A 25200-nucleotide genomic window follows, 5' to 3' on the forward strand; every position below is an offset into this window, starting at 1 on the left:
GCAGCCATGCTAAGGATTTTCTGTGTGTTGTGGTAACAACTTCAAAAATTCAGGCAGTAAAATATCATTAAAATTGGGATTAATCAGGATTAACACACATTGGGGGGTGGGGAATGCATTATTAAGTCTCCTTGTCACCTTAACAGATTTCAGGGCTTTGTTTCACATGAAAATAAATACCTCATGGATTCCTGTACATTTCAATAAATACATTATTATTGATCCAATATAGACATCCTTTTTACAAAAACAACATTGAAAATAAGTTTATATTTACCAAAGCAGTACATCCTTGAGTTATTTTGGGTTTGTTTTTAATTTGCTTGTCCCCTGACCCTCTTGCTTATTTCCTCTGGCAATAGCTATTCCTAGACTATAAATGTGCTCTGAACACAGAGGAATTTTGCTGTTAACTACGATTTCAGAAGTGTAAATCTATGATAATAAATAACCTAAAGTCAAGAAAGACTAGATGTTAAGCTTTTTTTCTCATGGCCAGTAGTAATAGCAGTTTGATACAATATATACAAACTAGAGGAATATTTTTTGGTAAATATTCTTTTTTGCTTTTCCTGTTTCCTAGTGACACAGTTGGAAGCAGGAAACTCTTTCTGAGTTTTGAGCTGCAGTAGTCCAAAGGATATCCTTGTCTCTCTCCACCTCTATAAATAAAGTGGGAGAACTTTTACCCTGTCTCTAAAAATCAGAATGTGTAGCTTTTAGGTTGTTTACAAGGAGAGTCAGAACTGCTCATAACTAATTGATTTATTTGCAACTAATGAGAATCAAAGTATTAAACATCCAGTGTTATTTTCTGAGGCTTCTGACAAATACTTGGTCCCTCCCCAAACACAAAAAACAGAGTCTGGGCATCTAATTATTTACCTCAGTTATATAATTCCAACTGCAATGGCAGTATCACAAAAATATCAGATTTTGGTTTAAAAGAGAGATCTTATTATATAGTTGAACAATTTTTGAGCCTCTTTTTTTCCTCTTCTACTTGATAAATTTTCCAGAATATATCATATTTAATGTAACTCAACATTTTTTTTTTGATAGGATGAACTGAAATAGCATTTGTCTACCTTGTTCAGTAAAGCACAATGAAGTACCTTTACAATAGTCTAATTTTGGTTTAAGCTTTCCGGGATTTTTTTTTGGCGGGGCTTTTGTTTGGGTTGGGTTTGGGTTTGGGTTTGGTTTTGGGTTTGGTTTCCCCCGAGGTTTACTTCTATAACATCTGCTTAATAACTCAAGCCAGTTTGCTACAAACTTGCACCAAAGTTGTTGGAAATGTGTGGTTGCAAGGAGGAGCAGTATCAGCTTGTGGGTAGCTGCTTGAATATCAAGTTCCTGATTCCTACAGGTAAATGTTGGAATGGTCAGAACAGGAATCATAAGAATGAGAAGAGGATGTAAAACACTGCAAAACCTCAAGAAGTTGAATCCATTTACTTTATCATCTTCAGGCTAAAGATATTTTTTCCCAGTTGATAACAAATATGTCTGCAGTTATGAGCTAAGCAAATTCTCACAGAGACAAGATGCAGATTATATAGAAATGGCAGTAAGCAACCTTTAAACTGATTTTAGTAAAGACTGCAGTGGATTTCCATTACCAAAAATCCATACGAAATTTGGATATCTATTTTTCTGAATGGCCATCTATATTTTATTTCTATTTTGGACACAATTCAGGAAACTCTTAAAGTTTCTCTTATGCAGAAGACCAGGCTGTCAGGACATCACTGAAGTCCCAGATTACTAATAAGTGATTACTTATTATGGCTGATTATTAATTTTGGCAAGATTTAGTGGGTGAAAGCCTGGGTATGCAAGTTCAGTGGAAATAGTGTCACTAATTTAAATTACAGCATAACTTAGAAATATTTTATTTGCCTGGGTGATTTAAATACTCTGTAGTAATTCTGGGTTATGAATTGGGATTGTAAATTATGATGGTATAGTCAGGAGACAAAAGCAGAGCTTTACTCATCTGCAAACAGGGAATCAGGAGGCTGCATTGAGCCTTGCTGGTTTACCAGCTGTACATGATCCAGAGCATTCATTCAGTGCATTTGAGACAGGGAGTGTGAACAGTAGCATCAGCAGATGAAGATATCTGATTTTTGCAGTTTTTCTGGAAACTGAAAGCTTTTCTGTTACCTCAACATAGCAGCAGTTCCCAAGCACGGTGGAACTGAGGTTACCATAGGCTGGAAATTTCTGCAGTCAAATTTCCCATCCCTCTTCCTGTCGAGGTGTGACTGTAACTTTTCAGTCAGCATGGACAGGTCTCTGGGTCTATCAGCGCAGCTGCTGTGCCTGGAGAGAATGAGGCTCATGCTGAACAGCAGGAGGTACAATGGCACCTGTTGAGACAGGATGGAGGAACACACCTTGGAATCACAGATCTCTCATTTAGGCCATGGACTTTGAGTTTCTTACCTGCAGGGAAGGTTGATATCACTGCTGTCATCAAGATACAGCTGAAGATGGTTAGAAGAGAGATCAGAAATTCCACTTGCAGCATCTTGAATGAAGGGATCTAACACAGAGAGCAGAAAAAGGAACAAAGAAATAAATTAATATATTCACAAGGAATTTGTGCTCACAGACCAGTAATCATCCAAACCAAACAAAAACCAGGCAAAGAAAGAACACGTAAGAACACTCTGTTTTTAACTGTTCCCACCCTGTTTTCTACCTGCTTCCCAGACACACCAGAAACAATGCAAAAACTTCTATTCACTCCTTCTTTGGACACCTCCACTGCCCCACACAGACACATACACTCACTAACCATTATTTTTTATTAAGGCCTGAGAATATTTTTATGCCCTCTTTGTCTGGGAAGAATGAGAGTAATCTTTACAGAGAAGATGCATTTTAGTAGCTTCTTTTTATCAGGACTGTACTGCTTCACCATCCGACAGGCTGTCTCTAAGTATCCTAGTTGGATGTCTGTTTTTCCTTCACCTGGTATTTTTCACCATGGAGGTATTGTACCTCATCATGACAATGAAAGGCAGGAGAAGGAAGAGCTGGGAACCCTCACAGGAATGGAGGATGAGGATTACTTACATACTTTGTCCTTTTTAAATTTTTTTTTTCCTTTCCCCCAAAGATGAGACAGCTCTTTGGTGTCCTTTGTTTTTAGCCTCTGAGCAGGCTGTTATGTGATGCTGCTCCTATCCTGCTTGGCAAAAACTGCAACCAACTCTGTTTGGGGTCCCTTGGGCCAGGCAGACCTACTAAGAATGGTTTTGCCTAAGGAGATTTATTTTCAAACAAAAGCAAATGGAATAAAGGAAAACTGTGACACATAGTATGACTTACCCCTTTTCAAACTAGGAAAGTGATTCAGCCGAATCAGTTCTTGAATCAGCTTCTCTCAAACACTGGTCATTGCTATTGACTGAGAAAGTAGAAGAACGCTCCAGAAAAGGAGGTATATCAGGTACCAAAAAAAGAACTTACTTCTTCTGCTACATACACCTAGAATTGTAGATAATACTGCAGGAGGGTTAGAAGCACCTTTAATTTGTGTGTGTCTATCCTTTTTCCCGCATCTCACCTAAGAGATTGATCTGGGCAATGCTATTAAAGTGATGGACTTCATGCAGTAAAATCCATGGCACCAAGAAGGTTCCCTGAACATGGCTTTGTACCCTAAAACCAAAAAAGACTGATCTGTGTAATGGAGCACAAAAGTCAGCTGATCTGAAAGACTGGAAAAAGTTGTGGTCTAACTTTTCTCTGGTATTTTGTACCCCTTTGCACAAGGTCTGTAATCAAATGCTTAAACCTGTGCAAAAAAACCCCAAACTAAAATAAACAAAACCACAAATGGCAAAAAGCAAACAAATCCCAAAAGCTTAAAGTTGTTAAAGCAATTAATTTTTGATGCAGAAGGCTTTTCATATGCCTGTAGAAACAAAACCCCACCTTTCACTGAACAGTCCAGCTATTTGTTTACACGGGAAATGAAGATGGCCTCTCGCATTGCGGCTGTGTTACTGGGAAGAAAGAGCTAAGTTTGGCTGAGCTAAAGGCAGAAGAGCGATTCAGAACTCATTTCTGCACCCTCAGCTGAAGGCAGAGCCTGGGAATGGGGAGATTTATCTTAAAGAGGGCTGGGAGGTCGCACTTGCTTTGTTTCCAGACTGTTGAATATGAAACTATTCTGATAATACGTATACAACTTCCTTCTAGTCCTCTTCCTTGTTGCAGCAGAAGCAGCTATATCACAAGCAAAAACAATGTTTCATCCTGTCAGACTGGGGTGGAAAGGGGAGGGGAGGATAAAACATGAAAACAATTAAAATGTTTATTTTTAATAGTGTCTGGCAGTAGTCAGAGGTTTTAAAACTATAAATAAACAAAGGTCATAGTTAATGATGAGAAACATATGCCATACACATGTTTTTGAAAATGTAGATAAAGAAAATAGATAATGAATAGTATTATGTAGATGGCTCTTCACCAGAGTCTCATCCAAAGAATGTAAAATCCAGGTGTCTGTTCCTTGAGTTACCTCCGTTCTAATGGATTTAATGTCATCTTCCCCCTTTTTTTGATGAGAGGACAGGACTTGCTGGGCCTAGAGAAGACATGTATAGCACGGTGGAGCCAGGTCTTTGCACCAACCTGTAGCTGCTTATAAAACAAGCACAAGATCTAAAAATCCACTTGTGTGTAGGAAGTGGGAAACTTTGTTCAGTGACTAACAAATGCTGAAGCTCTGGCAAAGAGGACAATCCTAAGTTTCTGGTATTTGGTAGAAGATGAGGGCAACTCGAATACCAGCCCAGACCAGGTGGCTAATCCAACCATGGTGTGTGGTCAGCAGCCCTGCTCTGTTGCAGGATTGAGTGCAGGAATACGGCTCCAATTATCAGAGCTATTTATGTGCACTTGCTTTTGGCAGTCCTGCTTTGGAATGCTGCTTGTAAAAGGATTCATACTTTTCTATTAAGCTTCTTAAAGGGCCATTATGCATTCAAAAAATCCATATCCACCTGGTAAGGAATGTCTACCGACTCAATTAACGCTGCATACACACCAATTGCTGCCATTCAGTGTGATTCAGTATTCCAATTGGGCTTCCATATTAAGAGAAAAGGTTAGGAAAGAGTGGGAAAACACTACATATTACAAGAAAAGCATAAAACCCAATAGTTTTAAAAGGATTAAAAAAAATTTCACAATAGGCTCTTTGGACATTGGCATTTCTGAGGAAGCAGCTACATTCTTTGCTTTCAGGCCTCCTGATACCCTAAGATTCACAAGTAGGTGGGGCCCTTTAGAAGCCCTAATATTTTCTTGAATCGTTCCTGCTACGCTTAACAGCAATTAAGATTTGCAAATACATGTGCTTTTTATTTTTCATTTCTGTAATTCTACTTCTTTTAAATGTTTTCTTTATTGACATTTGCTGCTGTTGCTGAATATGGTACTTTAGTTACACAGCACTTCAATTTAACACTGAAGGTTTTTCTTTCCAAAAATACCAAGACAGATGACATAAAAGGGCATAAAGTCCTAAAAAACACGATGGCCACTAAGAATGAATAGGAACTATAAAAGCAAAGTCCAGAATTACTGGAAAATCTAAAGACATTAGAAACAGAGGGAAGAAGGCATCTACCTGACATAAGAGAAGGTCAGTTTCTAAAACACTTTTAAGTTAGAGGAAGATATGAGCTCTCCAGAGGAATTTTAAGGAGACAATACATAACAGTGAATGACACAATTTCAAGTGGTTTGGAGTGGGAAACTAAATTAAAATGGGAATAAGGGGACAGAAAATAAAAGATGTGACTTTCTGCTTGTAAGGCAACAGGGACAGAAATTTGCTTTTACAGAAAGAATTTAGGAAAAAGATGGAACTGTCTTAGAACTTAGCTGAACTGCAGGATTATTGATATGAACAGAATATTGCACAGCTGCTAGTGATAATTGGATCTGTTGGCTCTTCATGTTAGTATTTCTACCAATGGACTTTCTATCTTGGCCACAAAATATGACTTCACTTAAATCCTCCACAAAATTAGTTCAAACCACAGTATAGTTTATTTTTTAAATCGCTGTTCATGTATGAATAAAAGCTCTCATTTAGTATTTGTAATTTTTTCCCCTGTGTTTTCAATTGGCCATTTAAATACAAGTTAGTAAGTAATTAGAATCACTAGCTATTCATGGAACCTTCTCTATCAGGCTACTGTTGGCATTACAATTGGATTCCATATAAGTGAGTGATAGGGATGAAATGTAGCAGGCAATGCAACATTTGTCTATCTTAAGCATCTATTGTATAATGAGATTCTGATTTTAATCATTGTCTTTCAGATTATAAATCGTTACTTTCCTTTTTTTGCTACAAGGGAATAAACTCACAAGCAATGAAAGATGGGTTAGGTTAATATGTCCTTTTAATTCACTGCATGAATGATAGCACATAACCCATCAGCTTGCTGGAAATCCTTGCCATTAAGTTGATTAATAAGGGAAATAATAAAGCAATAACTACTTCTATTTTGCACCATTCATATATTGACACAAGATGGTATAGTCATGCAGAAAAATACATTGATAAACTGGTTTTACCTCGTTGGAGGATCAGTAAGATTGCTGGGGGGCCTGCAGCACCTGACTTATAAAGGAGAGAGCAGGGTTTGTTCTGCCTGGAGAAGAGGAGGCAAAGGGAGGATCTTAATGCTGTCTTCAATTATCTCATGGGTAGCTGAAGAGCAGATGGCAAAGATAAACTTTTTCTTCAGAGGTACACAGCAAAAGAAGAGGGAATAGATACAATCTGCAGCAAGGGAAATTATTCTAAGAGCAAAGGAAAAAACAGTCCTTTGCAGCAAGGATGGCCAAACTAAAGGGAAATCCTCTTCAGTGCAGTGATTCAAAATACCACTGGACAAGCCCTGAGCAACCAAATGTACTTTTGAAGCTGTTTTAATTTGAGACTTGGACCAGGTGATGTCCAGAGCTTCTGTCAGACAGAAGAAATCATCATCTGACCACATCACAAACCTAAACTCCATTAATGACTACTAGAAAGTGTGTTTTAAGTCCATTAATGAAATTACAGAATCACACAATCATAGAATAGTTGGAAGGGACCTTAAAGAACATTTACTTCAACCCCTCTGTCATGGGCACAAGCACATGCTGCTTTTGCTGTTTTTATCTGACCCTTTCCATCTTCTGACTTTAGAATATCCACTTACCATTTTGTCTCATCTGTAATGAAGAGACTGTCTAATCTGCCACCTCTAGAAGCACAAAGGAGGGTATTAAGAGATCTTCATAATTCAGGAAAGTGTGGAAAAGACTTATTTGACCTTCTTAATGCAGGGAGATGACAGAGAGAAAAAATATTTTTCTATGATAGGAAAATAAAACTTGAAATATCTACCTGAAAAATAGTCCATTTTCAGGGTGCTACATTTTTCCTTTTTCTCTTGCTTCTACTCTGATGCAAGGCATGCTGGTAAATCAGTCAGAATTCCCATGTGTCTCAGGAATGAAAAACACTGAGAAGCACTGGCATGTGTACATCAACATCCAAAAATATGTCCTCCCAGTGTATCTTGGAACCACGTGTGAGAGAAGAAGGGTGGCTCTCCTGAGAGCCCTGCATTCCTGCAGGAATAGATGCCTGGGTCTGTGAGACAGAAGGCAGCTGCCATCCCCTCTGCACTTTCTGCTCTGACTTCTGCAGGACAGCATTTCAATTTTCAGTGCAGTTTTGCAGTCTGAACCCTGTCCCTTGTGAGACCTCAGAAGGTATAAAGTTAAAAAAAAAAGCTGCTTCTCCTTTGGCTGACCATGCAAAAGTGTTGTTATTCTGCTACTGCACAAGTAAATAAAACAGCACGAAGAGATGAAGGCTAAAACATGAAAATATATGTGCCATTAACAGTATTCCTGAACAATTTCAATATGTTCTCTGAAGTAGCTGAGGGACTTGGCAACATCTGGAGTTGTATGTGGTGGTCATCAGAAATTTACACTGACATATACTCCCTTGTAGGTATGAGTTTTCTGAGGGAAGGGGACTTTGTATTACTTGGCAATAACTCTGAAGTATTCATTGGAGGAAAACTTGGCTCAGTATTGAGAAATATCAAACACTTCAGTTTTTTCCCTTCAAATATAATTTATTTCCCTGTTGATATTTTTGTGATCATTATTCCACTCCCCACTGAGAGCGTATTATTATTTGTTTATGATTTCAGAGCAATATTCTCAGTTTTGATCAGAATTTTACATTGGTCTCTGCTACAGAGCAAATAAAGCCACATTTTTTATACAAGGTCTCTATCTTCAAGGACCTCCTTATTTCAATGAATATTTCAATGCAACTTTTTGGAAACCTGTTGCCCTGTGAGGACTGAAGTTGATTTCAGGTATTATGTATAAATGTGAATATGATGAAGAAATCTAAACAGAAGGGAAGCAATGCAATGATATTTGAAGTTTTCTTACATTATAATTTCTTAACATAAAACCAGTACAGAGGTGTTTCTGCCTGTACTGATGCAGAATAGCAGAAATGGAAATTCTGTTTTGTCAGTTCTTTCTAACACAGCATGGTTCCCCCAGTTTATGATTCCCTGCTCTAATTACTCCAGTCCTGAAGGACTCAGTTTCCATATTTCCTTAAAAGATTACTCAGCCTGTTAAATAACTTCAGGATGGTTTTGCTGAGAGTCTGTTTCTGCACTCAGTTTTATCCAGTTATCCTAGTGATTGGTAACGAATATGAACAACTTTGCTTTTGTTGATTTATTCTCTATGTTTTGGCATCACCAGTGTCTTACATGAGACTATTTATGGATCAGGATTATCCCACCTCTAATACTGAGGTATTATTAGTTCATCATGTGTGAAGGTAAAAATTCTTGGGTCCTTTCTACATGAATGTTGTATTGCATATTTTTATCCATTCTGCTTTCTTTCCTCTATCACCTTAAAAATAATATCTTTTTACAGGATTCCAAGTGCCCCAGAGGAAACACACTCTGGATTGTTTTTCTCCCAGTTACTTTACATATCTTTTTTCTAGATAAAATAATTTCTAGGCTTGTTTTTTTAATCACTGTATTGCAAAGCTTACAGACATTTGTGCTATGCTGATGTGATGAGTAGCATATGATGCAGTCATGATGGAATAGAAATGGGATACTGAGGTGATGGAGGAAATGAAGTAAATGATGCATTGTGTTACTACTATCAATAAAGGGTCAATGTTCAAGGAATTAGAGGGCTGTAGGATGCCAACTTCTGGATAAGAAATGAAACAAAAGCCATGACCAAAACCTGTTTGTGGTTATTCAAGTTACCATGGCTTTGTTCCAATACTAACATGCAATTTTGAAATCCTGACAAAATTCAAATTCACTTATTTACATTCTGCCTCCCCATATTTCCTATTATTGTATAACACATTCTTGTTACTTAATTGCTGTGTAATGTCCTGTGATGTTAAGCAGGTGCTGCTGCTATTTTGTGCTTGGGAACATGATCTAAATGAAATGTAAACCTGTAGTTCAGTGAATCACCTGTATCTTTGATTCCTTTTAATGCTGTTCATATTCATTCAGGCTAATATCATTTTAGGATTATATTCCTAAATTAATTTACATTCCCTTTTAACACTTACACATTTAGTCACAGGATAAAATTTGTCTCAAGTACTGTATATAAGGTCATGGTGTGTGGATACATGGTCAGACCTACTAAAAACACTTCAGGACTTTTGATGCTTGGAACTAAAAATGTAAAGGAAACAGGAATATTTAGTAATTTTCTTACTTCCTTGATCTAAGAAAATGTATCCCTCAGTTCTATGATTTAATTGAATAACTAAAGCAAGAATTTAACTGTAAATAAAATTTAAAATGAGAAAATTTTTCATGTTTCAGGTGAATCTCTGGTCTTGTTTCTCTCAGCCAGGAACTTCGTCTAATCAGAACTTGGCATTTTAGGACTCCTCAAGCGTTTCTTAAGATTCAGTGTCTGGTTTTGTGTGAAAAAGTAGACCAGCACACACCGTGTTCTGATTTCTGACCAAACCAAGAGAGAAAACTTTAAGGAGAGATATCCTAAAGTGTGTCCGTTCAATATACGTGTGCAATAACTTTGGGCTAGGTTTAGAAAGATTTAAGAAAATTGAAGGGTCTAAGTTCAAATATGAATTAGAAAAACTTCTCTCAGTTCTATTTAACATTACGGACACCTAAATTCTCCACGTATCTTTGACTTCACAATAAACTCGTAATTCTCTCTTTGCACACACCAACACCCAGCTAAGGAGCTCATGACCTGTCCCATGTATCTGCTGTGTAAGTGTCCAAAGGCACCCAAGCTGTAGGCACACAGTTTGTCTAAAACTGGACCTTTGGAACCCAAACACAGTGCAATGTTGGCTGCTTTTCAAATCAAAGTGCCACAACTTTTTTTCTTCCCTTCTTACAAGGGAATCTGGGGTTGTAATGCCTTCCCAAGACATGGGAAATTTAGTTGTTTGTATATCATGAGTGGGTGGAAGTTGTATCTTTCACAGTCTGTGAAAATGACTAGCTACTGCCAGCACCAAACGTTCTGCTGTGCTGGCTGGTGACAACTGAAGCAGCTGAGCTCTGTAGGTGCTCAGGTCCTTTTTTTCAATTGTCCAGGCAACCGTTTAGACTGTGAGATCTCAGGGCAGGAACTATCACCTGTGCTTTTAAATCATCATAAAATTTTGACTTTCTTGATACTTGTAGATGTCAGTGAAGAAAAGGGAAGATGGCTGAACTTTTTGTCTAAATTTGTAATAAAGCAAAAAAGAAGATAGATTAGAAAGTGGAGGGGAGTTTCCTTTTATTTTTTGCCTCTAATGTTTTGAATAATCCCTTTTCTACCTTTACTCTAGAATTTGATAGATGGCTTCAATGTGACTGTAAACCTTCTTATTCCCTAATGAAACAGTATTTAAAAAAAAACTTTCAGTATCAGTGAGGTAGGAAAAACCATTAAAATTCTGCTAGCATATGTTTAATGGTTGAGTTTGACTGAAAAATTCCATTTCTTATCACCAAGGTTAACACTGTATGAAATCTATGCTACCATCTCAATAAATGCGTATTCCTCACTTGCACTTTCAAAAACAGTGTGGATGAGACAGGATTTTTTAAAGCTAGAAGAGCATTTTTAAAATTAAATACATTGGGTTTCTTTATGATAAATAACATCATGCAACCATAGCAATGTTGAGTGGTCTCATGAAATACAATCCATTTTGCTGCCTGCCAGTAAGCCTTACACAACTTTGCTTTTAAAAATAAAAGAGCAGAGGTTGTAATATTTATGATTCTTTAAATCAACAACTGTGCAGAAAAAGATTGTTCCTGAAAAAGTTCCTAGTAGCCTTGAATTTCACAAGGGCACTACCCCTCCTATCACTTATTAATACTATAGTGCCTAAAGGCTTCAATTGGGTATTAGAACACAGTGATAACAGGCACTGTAAATGTGCAAGACAAATCTTCCCTAAGGGGCTATAATACAATATTATTTTATAAAACCCAAGTAATTTCTTAAAATAGCTTTATAGCTATGGCAGACTATTACTAATTTTGGCCTAGATCCTGCAATGAAAATGTGCATTGAGAGTCTCCATCGACTAAGTGAAGGCAAGGAACTTGCTCTTTTAGTAAAAGGCCATTAAAAATGGAAGTTGTTGTTACAATGTGGAATTTTTTTGTTCACTTCCAGCAAAAAAAAACCCAACAGGGTAGCTTGCAGTTGATGCTGAAAATCTACCCTAGAAGTTACTAGTCGGATCACAAAATACTACTGAGAGTGCTCCAAAGCCACCGTGTGCCATAAATGACAGAGAAATACAAGTCGGAAAGAAACGTGCTCGTTGACCTGGATGATGACGTGTCTTTGACTACTGATCAAACCTTTGATTTAGGTCATGTTCACAGCATTATCTGAGGTGTCTGAAGTCAGCTAACTGCACGGACCCTTCCCGGTGGCAGTGGCTGGACTGTCCTGTCGTGGTCTACATTGACCCTTGCCCATGTCCTGAAGCTCCTTTCCCATAGCCATAGGTGCAAACAGCACTTAGCACACAGGTTTCTCAAGAGCGGCAGCAAAGGTGGCTATTTTCAAAACTAGATTCCCGACCCACACAGTTTTTCCAGCTCGCGATTTTCTGCCCTGTGCCTGGTCTGTTTGGTCCCTTTGGTCTGCAGCGCGTCCGTGGCGCATCTGTCCGGTTTCCCCCAAAGCGCTGGGGGCACAGGGCTGGCAGCGCCGCAGGGCACCGAGCGCAGGTAGCGGCGCTCCGGGCGTTCCGGGGCTGCGGCCGCCGGACCCCGGGGGGAGCGGCGGGAGGCGGCGGAGGGGGGGCTCGCTGAGCGCCGCGGGGTCCGCCCAGCGCCGCGGCTGCACGGGCTGCGGCAGGAAAGGAGCGGCGGCTCCTCGGAGAAAGGAGGAGGAGGAGGAGGAGGAAGGGGGGGTCCCTCGGAGCGGAGCCGGCCGCAGCGAGAGAGGCGGGGCGGGGTGGGCGCAGGAGGCGTGGAGGGGCCCGCGGAGCGGCGCGGACGGGCGCGTGCCATGCGCGGCGCGGCAGCCGGCGGCTCCCGCTCGCTGGCTCAGCATGCGCGGGCTGTGCCCCCGCCTCTGCCTGCTGGCCGCCGCGCTGGGGCTGTGCGGGGGCAGCAGGAACTGCCCCGACCTCATCGTGGACCGCTGCCTCTGCGCCGCCGAGCGCGCCAAGGGGCCCGGCCGCCCGGCCCTCCGCATCAAAGTGGTCTGCACCGGCGGAGACTTGGTGGAAACTTTGCAGCCCGCCGTGCTGCCCAACCGCACCGTGTCCCTGTGAGTACGGCCCGCGGGGCAGCGCGCACCTGGCGCGGGCAGGGGGTGCCCCGGGGGAGAGGGGCGCGGGGGAGACGCGGGGCCCGAGGGGACCCCGCGCCCGGCACTCCGGAGCCGGCAGAACCGCTCCGTGGACGCTGCAGCCCTGCCCCTGCTTTTAAAAAGTCTGTGAGAGTTTGGGGTTGTTTTTTTCTTTTTTCTCTCTCTCTCTTTTTTTTTTTTTCCCCCCCCTGTGCTCAGCTGGGAAGCTCCGGCTGGCGTTTGGGTCGAAGTGGGGGAGCTGGGCTTTCCCTGGTGTAAATTGCACGCTGCTGCGGGCGGCGGTTTGGGAAATGTCAGTGGTAGCAGAAGTGATGGAGCTCTCTGGTGTACCTTTCAGCCAGCAACGGGACGGGCTCACACTGTCCGGGCAATAAATGAATGGTATCGGTAATGCTGAACTGCCTTCTGGACTGCTGTGTCATTAACTGGTTTTCCTTTCTCTCTCATCTCCTCTAAATAAAGTTTGGAATTTGACGGCTTCTTTTTAAACATGAGTTTCTGTACAACCATGAAACTTCCAAATCTCCAATACCATCCAGAGCTGTCTGGTAATTTAAAATGACTCAGGGTATGGTGTTTGGGTTTTTGGGTTGTTTTTGGTTTTTTTTTTTTTTTAATTAGGAATTAGGTTATGATATTTTGTTGCCTGTTGCACATAGCTAAACTTGAATAAATAGTATGTTGCAAGTAAGGTAGTAGAACTTTCTGTGACTGTATCCTCAAGTACAGCTGAAAGTAATGTCCCTGTAATGCACCCAAGCAGTAATAGCTCTGTGACATTTACCCTTTAGATCATGCACATATCAACAGATCTTTTACTGTTGAATTTAGTTCTGTTGACAATTCCTGCTGTGAACATCTCCACTGTTCAGTGCATTTTCTTTAAGTCAACACTTTCAGGAGGCAACTGGTAACGATAGTAATTTATAACATCTGAGGAGCTTGTGCTTGTAAATGTACAGATGTGCTATGTATGCTCCAGTTCAGTCTTAGCTATAACTGTTGAGTGACTTGATGCTGATTATCCGTATGCTGATTATTTACTTAGGACACTCTTGCTTCTATACAAGATACAATAATTGCACTTCCAACTAAATTTCAATAGGCTGGTGTAGTGTATTGCATTATTTACCAGCATAAGTTTTAACCTCGGTGATAAATTCACTGCTACTTCTCTAGTTTGTATAACTGGCTATGTAGTTAGAGGTGGTACTCACCAGAATTATAAAATGTCGACGTCTTGGGCAGGCAGGAACTATTTTTTCCTGTTGGTTAAAGATCTATAGAAACTCTCACACTCAGCATGTCTACAAAGGGTTTTCCTCCTAAACACTGATTCACAGTCATATTTAGGTTTTTAAGAAACTTTTGCTGAGGTAAATACCAGTTGATGAATCCAGCCGACCATGAGATCAACAGAAGTATGTATTCACTGCAGTGAAAAGAAACTGAATTGGAAACAGAAGTGAGAAATGGTGAACAGGGGAGGTGGTGTGTTTGAAGTGGTAGGTGGGAGGATTTGCTCACTTATACATATGATTTAAGGCACCAGTAGCAAACTTGATCCTATCACCCTAAACACATTCATTTCAGGAAACACTTGATCAAAACTCATTAGAAAGGTACTGTGTTAGTTTTTTTAAACTTAATTGCAAATATCTGTTGACCTGAGAGCTGATTAGCTGGCCTTAGTTGATATAGAAGATACAGTTTTTATTTTTCTTTTGTATTTCACATGAACAAGTATAGTACCATATATCACCTAAACTTATCCCTTTCCTCTTACAGTCTCTCTTCTCATTTTGTGGGGTTTTGGGGGGGTTGTTTTTTGTGGTTTTTTTTTTTTTTCCTTTCCAAGAAGTAAATTTAAAGCTAAATATTGAAGGTAAAAAGGAAAAAAAGTTAAAATCTGTGTTAGTAGTTTTCAGTAGCTGGAACAGATAGGTGAAAATTTGACTGAATATATCTGAGATTTTCCAGGAGAAACTGGTTTTTATGAAATAAGTTACACTTGTGGGATTTGGCCAGCTGTAGAAAGTAATGATAATGAGCTCAAGTATTAGCGCTCTTACATTTGTTTTTGTAGCTGCATAAGAGACACAGGCAAAAGAGAATATTCTGGTAGATGCTGCCTGCTTCCACTCAGTTTTATGGGCCCACAGAGAGAAAGAGAGCTATAACATATGGAACATAACTCTTTGGATAGCTTTAACAATTAAGAAATATAGAGGTGAATAAAAGAATATATGTTCAGATGCAGTAACACTGTAATGAACCAATGTAATAAACATTTTGGGGAGGTTGGGGCAGATTATTCATTATATAGGGATGCTGGTTCCCTAGTGCTATGATCTTTTGGAAGGCAAGATTGAAACCAAACTCTGGTGACTGCTCTGCAGAGATGAAAGAGAATTACCTCTGCTCTATCTCTTAAGTCATTAAGAGATGACACTGTAGATGTGTAACATTTCATTTACATGCTCAGTAATGTTATTTATCAGCAAATTAATGTTCTTTCACCTAAGTGACCATGGACATTGTCTGAGTTTGACAATTTAGGCTCTTTATGGTATATATGTACTGAACTATTGCTACTAGAAATACCTTTGACACAATCACACACAGTGACTACAAACTAGTGTGAAGTCACTGAAGAAATGCTTATTCTTGACAGGTTTGGACCAATTTTTTCCAGCTTATGAGGTGGGGAAGTCTGCAGAGTTTCTTTGAAATTGTATGAACACTAGAGCTATTCAGTACTGTCTGAATGCTCCCAATGATAAACAATCACACTAGAAATATAATCAAAATATAAGCTGATAAAGCAACTATTCTCTCCTCTTTATTTTATATTAAAACCCAAAACAAACAAAAAACCCCCTTGTTCTGGACTCTGTTTCACTGTCTTTATTTAGTATTCTATTGCTTTGGAAACAGGATTCATGAGCTTGATGTGGATCAAAAGAAAAAACTTAGCTGCAGCTTCACAAAGTGTTTTCATGTATCTTGTTAAAAGGGTTTCTAGTCCTTAAGGATTTGCAACATGCATCTCTGTGCTTTGTATTTTGGGATGGGGTGGAGAAAGGGAATTACTTTTTTTTTTTTTCCATGAAGAATACAGCTGTTGAATCACTAATTTATGGGGTCTACTCGTGCCATTTCACTCTCAGTAGGCACTGAAGTGTAGACCCAACAAGGAGTCATCATATCACTTCAGGATAATGTAGTTTTCTCATTTTAGACTCTGTGGCTGAATACTTGAGAATTCTTGTATCAAACCAACATTTTACTTTTTTTTTCATCATTGTGATTGGGTTGTTAAAGTGTAACTCTAGGGAATAAGACTATTTGCAATCTTCTTTCTCTTCTATATTGACAGAAAAATTAGTTGTTAAACTTTTTGACTGAATTGCTGAAATTTGGGTTATGTGGAGAAATTTTTTTGCTGCTTTTTTCAATGCGAAACTTCTACAGTTTGAAATTTCAGGAATTAGCAGATTAGATTCTCTACTGGACAGTCTATTGATAGGTTACTTATATACTTTTTTCTTTCCTGTCAAGTGGTGTTAAAAACTTTATCCTTTTAATCTTGGAAGTTCTCAGTTCAATATGTGTCTTGGTATCACCGGGCAGAATATACTTTGAAGTTATAAATGCCATCAGTTTCTAATAGTAGCATCATTTATTTTTTTTTCCTCCCTCAATTCAAAAGAAAGTACAACAAGTGTACTGAAGATTGATATTTTTACAAATGTTACCCACAGATACACCTATGGAAAGGTGTAATTTTAAACGGTCATAATAGAAATGAAGAAATTTATGGTAGTGTATGGCTTATAGCAATTCTTTATCATACAGGATTCTTAGTACTTTCTATGTCTATGCCTTTCTTCTGTCTTTGAATTGGAGGTTGTCTCAAGTTCCTCAGAATCTCAATTTCAGAGTAGGGCTACATGGCTCCAGTGGTAATCCATAGCCATAATACGTACGAAGGGGCGTTCATCTTCAAAGCACTTCACAAACATTAAATAGTCTTCTGAAAGCAGCGTTGCCCCACTTTTCTCTGTCCCAAAATTACTTTCATGTCACATTCATTTATATCATGTCTACTGGAATTTCTTTAGAGTTATTATATTACTGCATTTTTTTCATGTCTGGTCTTTTACACTCCTATATTCAGCTTAGGGTATATTAATATGGTTTATTTGATACAAGCATTTTGTTTTTAAAATAGATCACAAAAATGTTCTTTATGTCCCAAAGACTTCAGCATTTAAGCTAGCCAAAGCAAACAAAGAGTTGAAGAAAGACTGAACAAAAAATATTATTTAGTAGTTTTATTTCCACATCTTAAAACTCACATATTCTTCTTTATTGATTTGAGACTGAAGATAGCATTGCTAATTTGTAAATAACAGCGTTATTAAAGAAGGTAGGTTGATTCTTGTTATAAAGGTTTTTGCAAACTTTTTCACCTTGGTTAGCTTACTGTATTCACTCAAAGTGGCAGGAAAAAAAGAATAAGAAACAGGTTTCCTGCTCCATTATTTATGTGTATATACATATTTATACACACTTCTCTGAAACTCTTAAATAAAGAAAAAGAAAAAACAGTTTGTGAAAGAAACTCCTAATAGGGAAGCCTACATAAAATACGCCAAAGACTTGGAAGGTCTGGGACAGATAGTTGGGGCAAGCAAATTATACAGAAGAGAAAGGTTCTAGAGGTGAAAAGTCTTCAAACATTACTCAAATATTAGTCTAATCTTCCTTGATACTACATGTTATATATTCATCTAGGGTGGCCACACTGTATTTTATTGTTGTTATTTCTGACAAGGAAATACCTGCACCTGAATTCTCTTCTCTGCCTGGGAATAGCAGAACTTAGCAGTATGACCACTTCCAAGGGATTACTTTTTTGGATGAAACTGAAGCATTGGCATCATTGGAAATTGTAGGTAAATTCTAATTTAGCTGAAGTGTGAAAAAAATTCTGTTAACGAAGATAGAGCTCTCATAGCAAATAATGTCCAATATATGCTACTTTAATAGTTACCATGTACCATAACTTTTTTAAAGTATGCGAGTCATCCTGATGCTTCTTTCTCCATTATTATTAAACTGTAAACATCATGAGTTTAAAGAGTGCCTGTGCTTTTATGTCTTCAGTGTAACTTTTTTTGAGGAAAGTGGTTTGTGTAAGAGAATGCGATAAGAATATCTGGAAACAGATAAAATTATTTCACAGTATTGAACAGTTCATTAATTTGGTAATTTAATGTAGAAATCAAGTCCTATTTTTGTTGCATACTAGGAAATTTGCAGTATTGTGATCTTACACTTAGTTTCATTCCAGAGGTAAAAATAAACTGGTGAAGCTAGCCAGGGGGAGAGTAATGCATGTGGGAAGGGAGTTTTATCAGTTAAGGCTATATAATGTGATACCTATTGAGAAGTGCTAAATGAAGCTGGGGTTTTATGATATGGTATAATTTGTCAGTTGTCTGGCTACTGACCTTGTTTGCCTTAAACAGGAAGAGATTTAGTGTATATCTTGTTGGCTCTCTTATCTTTCCTTTTTTTTTGGTATGTTGGCCTAATATTAATAAAATCTATTTAATTTTACCTATCTAAAGATATGTGCAACAGAAACTAGTTTCTGAAGTGTGTATATTTTCATCTCTTGCAGTCAGTTGGTGCCAGGGAGAAGGTGATTTATGTATATGGAATTTGCCTTTATATGAAGCAGCATGAGTTGCTGGCCACTGGGACCAAAGTATTGTCATCCCTTAAAATGGATTGTTCTTAAAAGATTTCAAAATGTGATGCCTTTTTTTTTTTTTTTGAAGGCATTCCAGAACATTTCTCAAAGTATGTTTTTCTTTCCTTGTCCCCTTCTAAATATCTTGGCAGCATAATGAAACACCAGGTGAGGTGAAGAGGAGGGAGTGGTGGAGTGATTAGAAGAGAGGTGAATGGGGAAGGTCCAGAAAGAAGAGGTCCAAACAATGTTATTAAAATGAAACTCCAAAGGTTTAAAATTTTATGTATGTTATCATTTTTCTGCATCCTCATGAATATTTAAATATTAGGTGCTTTACAACAAGAGAATCACATTAGCACCTGTGACGCTAGAAGCCCATTTATTACTTCACTATTAACACAGACCTAGAAAATTTCTGGGCAGATACAGCCACAGAAAACGATGTTTTTGTGCAAAGTTTCTCCCTATTTGAGACCGTCTGTCATCACAAATTTTGCGGCTGTTGGATTCAACCATGTTTCAGCTTATCCATCCCTACTTCCCTCACTGGTGTCTTTTGCCTTGGTTTTATAATACAGAGCTGGCATAAATCTGAAAGTCAAAGGGCAGAGTACCTTTACCAAGGCAGAACTTCTGCTCTAGCAGCCAACAGGAAACATACATTTGTGTATCTGCACCTTACGCCCTTTGTTCATGCACATCTGAGAGCCAGAGCTTTTGCCAGCTTGGTTTTCAGTGTTCAATAATATTTATGCATGTTTTCAAGAATTGCTATTTATGCCATTTGACTTAGATTTTTGAGGAAAAATAGCCTATTGATTCTAAACTTCTTCCCTTTCCATGTTTCTAATGGAATAACCAGACCCTTACAGCAGTGAAAGCATACAAACCATGAAAAGGTTGGGTATGTACTTATCCAGTCAACTGTGATTATTTTTGATCAGTCACAAGTTTGCTGTCTGCTTCTAGACTTCTCAAATATAATTTGGCTAAAACCTCTGTATTACCTATAGTATTAACATTTTTTCATCTACTTTAGCAATTATGTAATACGGGGAACACAGTTTAGGCTTTGTTCTTATTCTTGTGGCAACATGCCATTCTTCACCCTCCTCTTAAAATGAGTTCCAACTGTGTTTTCATGCCTGGGACTCATTTGAGGGTATTCTGAAGGTATGGTTAGCCATGAAAGCACTGCTTTTGCAATTTCTGTTACAGTCTTGCAGAGTTGTTGACAATTTCTTTTCTGTACTTAGTTGGATATCGTCTTATCTGAACAGCAGTTTGTCAAATGCATAAACAGTTCTGCCAATAACACAGCAGTTTATGGGTGTTATGCTCAGAGACCTGTAAGTCTTCGCAAAAACCTGAGATTTATTCCTAGATCATATAGAATCTGGATTTGCTGATAGCTGTGCATAAGTAAGCAAATTCTTTTAAACTTGTATTTTAAACTTACCTTTGCTGAGTGGCTACTCATCAGAACTCATGAGGATGGAAGGATACTGGGCTGTGTTTTCAGCATTTGTACTGTAGGCTTCGTACAACACACAGTGACGTTTAATGGATTTTCTGTGTTGTTAAGGTATCATTGTGACTTTCAAGTAACCTGGTAAGTCAAGGTCTCTAAATTACGAACATTTATGATTCTCCTTGTTTATTGAAGAGTTAATAACAGTCAAGATGATGTCTCTTCATGAAACCTCTCTCTTTGTGAGATTGCCTGTACCACAGAACTCATGTTTTATAAACAAAAGTATTAATTGGGAGGTTAAAGGTTTTATGTGTACTGTGACTTGAGAAAAAACCAAACTGCATTATAGAATGCAAAATAAGGTTAAAAGTAGTAGTAACAAAACCAAGCCTGGAAAACGTGAAGAAAAACGTAATGGAAGAATCGAACATAATATTATTGTATATTAGTAGTTCTTTGGCAACATTTATTTTGATATTTGCATTAGAAATTAATGTGCATGGTAACAGTTTCTTTGAGAGAGGAGGGGTGGAAGATCATAATCTGTTTGTGAACAACTTTATTATCAGATTAGGTTTTATACAATTTTCAGAGGAAGTATACTGAAATGTTAGGAAGGGTTTCTCTAATGGAATATGCTAACAATCTGGCACAAGAGGAAACCTACAAGCATTTGAGAGGGAAAAGAAAACCAAAAGCTATTACCAGTTTTGAGAAATAAAATTTTCCAGCACTCCTAACTCCTGTGAACTCCTAATTTGTGAATCTTTATACATTAACATGTGTCTCCTCTGGGGAACTTCGCACCACAAAGAAAAATGTTTATTTCTTTGTTTTCCACGGACCATCCTCTTAGTCCCATCTGTCCCATTGCCAGAATCCTTCAATTCTACACTTTCCTTTTTCCCCCTATTATTATTGATACTTCTGCCTGTTTGATCTTGTCATCTGCATCTTGTTTTTGTTCACTGATTATACGAATTGCAGACTGCCAGTGCGTTTCTAAAAAAGCGATAAACCTGTCTCCCTCCTCATCAGCTCTGCTTTTGGTCCTCTGCTGTGCTCCACCGCTGTGCCAGCCTCTGCACTTTCACTGCCATGTGCTGCAGGCTCTGCTGGCAGCTCGCGGTCTCATCACTTCTTTAGACTTGCATGACTTCCCAGTTTCTTCTGCTTTTCTAAAACCCTCTATTACATCTTCCCTCATCACCTTTGATCCTTGACTCGTTTTATCCTTCTGAACTCGATGAGTGGAACTGAAATAAGCGAGGACTTGGATCCTTAGAGAGATCTGAATTAAGTCCTGGAGTTCAGCCGTGCCTGGAATTGGGGCCAGGCAGATGGAGTTGATCCTATTGCACAACTTAGAAACAAGAAAAATCTTTTCAATCTTTAGCTCTGCCTCCTTAGAACTTATCATTAGAACTGCAGCTAGTGGAGTAGAGAGGTCTGAATGTGGTCGTGTCAAGCAGTGATTTTATATTGACCCACTGGACACACCGCTGAGGGAACAGCCGCAATGATCAGAGTTGTTTTCTATCCCCAGCACTGTGCTGAAGGGAAGAGGAAAAGTTTAATTTCCAGTTTTCTCTACACCTTTGTGGCAACATTCAAACAGTATTGCAACTGTCCTCGAAAAACTGTGAAATGTGTGTAACACAAATAATTACAGTGATAAAGATGGAATCTTAATGTGTGCTGTTATTCTCCATGCAGTTCTTGAGCCATAAAACTAAAGTTTACATAAGCAAATACAAGATTAAGGGACTGTATCCATTTCTTCTGTGACACAGCTAGTATTATTCACATAATTATCACAAATCTTGATCTTAAATTAGATCGGGTTAATGAACTGTTCTCAGCTGTGGCTATTTGTCAGCTGAGGTAACGGTTGACAAATTTGTGGTACTTTTGTAAAAGACACAACTTTCTATCCATACTACACACAGGATGTAAGAAAGGAAACACAGTCAAAATGCATAAATGGAACCTTCTTTCCACTGGAAGAAAACAATGTTTTAATCTCTCAGTAACTGGTGTCATCATTATAAGGCTTTTATATTGGGAAGGCATTCGTGAGTTCTGTTCTACCACCACTGTCATCATGAGAGTTTTGTTTTACTGGAGTCCCTGATGGAGTCACACAGCATCTCACCTATAGCAAGATAATAGAGGGAGAACAGCAAAATTTTATCACATTATGCTTCAAGTAACTCTTCTAAGTATGATATTATAACTTTTAAAGCAATTTGGATTACATGGGCTTAGAAAACAGAGTCAAGCTGTGGGAGTTAGGACACCAGATATTCAGGTAGCTGTTAAACTGCTGGTGCATGTGAGAATAATATCTGTGGTTTGTTTCTTTATCCCTCCATGTTTGGTAAACAGTAGGCTCTTGGAAAATTAATCTGCTCTTTTCCTGGGCTATATCATGTGAGGGTCTTATGGAGGGAAGTTCTATACTTTTTTCCTCTAATGTTGGGAGACTGGTAAGAATATTAAGCCCATCCAGTGGGAGCAGTAAGACATCAGTTCTTCTTTGGGTTCTTTTTCTGTGATTCATGCTCTCCTTTGCTTTCCTTTCCTTTCTTCAGCAGCAGTGCTGGTAGGGTCACATTAAGGTTTTATAGTTTGAGGACCTGTTTTTTGTGGATCCCAAGTATACCTGAGGAAGAGCAGATGAGAACACATTTGAGATATGAACGTCAAAAAGTGACTTGATGTCGATCATAGATGTTTGGTATTTATTTTTGTGACTTAGTGTACAAAATGAATTCCAACTGTTATTCTTGTTAAATTAAGGGTTACCTGGTGCATTTATATAGTTGCTAGTCCTTTTGGAGCCCTAGCAGATGTTCTAGTTCTGAAGTCTTTTTCTGTTTAAACAAATGAGATTTGCAGAAAAAGAGAAAGTAAATTTTCTAACGCTTTTCTTTGTCTTTCCCTTCTATAATAAAAGGATGAATAAGGAAATTCCTAAGACATAAAATGTGGGGGAAAAAACATATTAGAAGTCATTTATTATTGTACTATTCATAATTCTCTCCCCTTTCTGCACAATTAAAAATTATAAATAACAATATAAAGAGTCAGCAATATAGATTGAGGAAATAGAAAATAACCCTGAGCTAAATAAATGTAATAAATTACAATCTGCTGCATTTAGAGCACATGAGTTACTGCTGCAAAGTACTTCATGATTATTAATTATAATTATAATTTTTTTCTAATAAACAATTATTTTAAAAACAATTCTAATTAATTTATTTGTGCCTATATTTAATAACAAGTCAATTAGTGAATTGGTCTATGAAATGACCTTCATAACAATTTTACACAGTTGAACAGTAACTTGCTGACTGGAAAAACATCTCTTATTTAAATAAGTAATACAGCAGTATTGCTAATTGAACAAAATTACTTCAAATGAAAATACCCTCCATATATTTTCATATATTTTTAATAAGACTGAGGGGCTGTGTTGCCTGGCTCTCTGTGTAATTAAATTCTATTTGAGTTTTTGTTTTCTGTAGTTACCTTTGAAGAACTAAGGTCAACTATTTTGGTGTTGTTATTGTGACTACTTTACAAATGGAATACATGGTTATGAAGCTATTTGGTAATGAAGAGGGATTAGATGCCAATCCTCAGTTTGGAAAAGATCAGAGCAAATAATTTTTTAATGCTAGCTTTCCAAAGTACTTCTTTAGCTGAAGCAGAGCAATTGTTTTAAACAAATAATATCCCTCAAGTAATCATTTATTAAATAGCACTTAAGTCAAGTTGGTTTGGTTTTTTTCTCTGAAAGTTTCTGTCAAAATGGTGGTACTGAATTACATGTTGCGCCAGTTGTTCCGTATGATTAGTTAGTCTATTAGCCTTTTTGGTTGGCTGGTGTTTCCTTTTTGAAATGGGAATAGGTAATAAAGCTTTGGAAGAAGCTTTACTCTGAAGAACTCTGGCAGCTGGGTTTCCTGACTGTTTTTGCTTGCTGCTTTGCTGTTTTGTGTGAATTGTCAGTTAATAATACTTTGAGGATATGATAAATGGACTTCAGAAATGTTTATGGTTACACAGCTTTTCATTTTCTGCAGTCTGTACCATTAATAAAAATACATGTGGTTGTCCTGGACCAGGCCAAAGAGCCGTGGAATGTCCCAGTATCTTGTCTCCAGACTGAAAATTTTTAAAGCAGGTGCCTACAGTAAAGTAACACTGTGATATTTTCCACAAGGATCTCCTAGTCTCCGTCACAGCTCAGAGCTGTAGCTCCTGTGCATTCAATTTACCAAAATGGATTGGTTTTCCACAGCCTAATCCAGTCCCCCTGCAGATCCCATGCCAGTTCCCTGCATTTGGAGCATCCCATGGCAAGAAGTACCACAGCTCAACTGCCTGCTGGCAAGGAACTGTCTCACTTTTGTTTATTTCTGAGTTCCAGTTTGTTTCAGTCAGAGCTGATGTGGTTCTCAAACTTGGGAGAATGGACCAGGTTTGGTCTTCAACAGGGGGATCTGTATCTCTCTGCTTTTCTCTTATTATCTGTTAGTCACTGCCAGTAAGCTGAAAGGTAAGGGGGTGATGAAATGTCAGGAATTAAAGTTAATTTATTCTACTAATAGTGTGCTTTCTTCTGTTTTCAACACTGTGAAGAGAGAACAGTGATAAAACTTCTTTTTATAACAAAAATCATTATATTTAACTCAATCCATGGGAAAAGGCTTTGGTCTTCTAGGAAAAATAAAAGAAACTCTATTCCTGCTTTTAACATTTTGGATTAATGAAAAATGAATAAAAGTTCAAAGTCAGCTTTCTTATTGGTTGGCCTAGTTTTCTTGTGTCAGATTGATAGATTTTCCTGTTTCCCTCTGTATTCCTGAACAATAAGAGCATCTTCAATTTTCCTTGTGTGTTGAGGCCAGTATTTTGTGCTTTGTTTAGTTGTTGGCACTGCAGAAAGCAGAGAGGGAGATAGTCTGACCAAGAAAAAAACCTGCTAAATTGCAATAACAGCATGCCAGTGAAA

The 25200-nt window shown here is 38.3% G+C and overlaps 1 protein-coding gene across 1 annotated transcript in view; it reads left to right on the forward strand.

The window, feature by feature from the left end:
* The first annotated feature begins 12626 nt into the window (after positions 1 to 12626).
* The window catches only part of LOC104696063 (adhesion G protein-coupled receptor A3), a 263063-nt gene continuing 250489 nt past the window's right edge, over positions 12627 to 25200 (forward strand). The window contains exon 1 of the mRNA XM_039554100.1: positions 12627 to 12891. Coding sequence (XP_039410034.1) covers positions 12671 to 12891 — 221 coding nt within the window. The 5' untranslated portion in view covers positions 12627 to 12670. The remainder of the gene's footprint in view (positions 12892 to 25200) is intronic.

Source organism: Corvus cornix, chromosome 6 (genome assembly GCF_000738735.6).
Source record: "Corvus cornix cornix isolate S_Up_H32 chromosome 6, ASM73873v5, whole genome shotgun sequence".
NCBI lineage: Eukaryota > Metazoa > Chordata > Aves > Passeriformes > Corvidae > Corvus > Corvus cornix.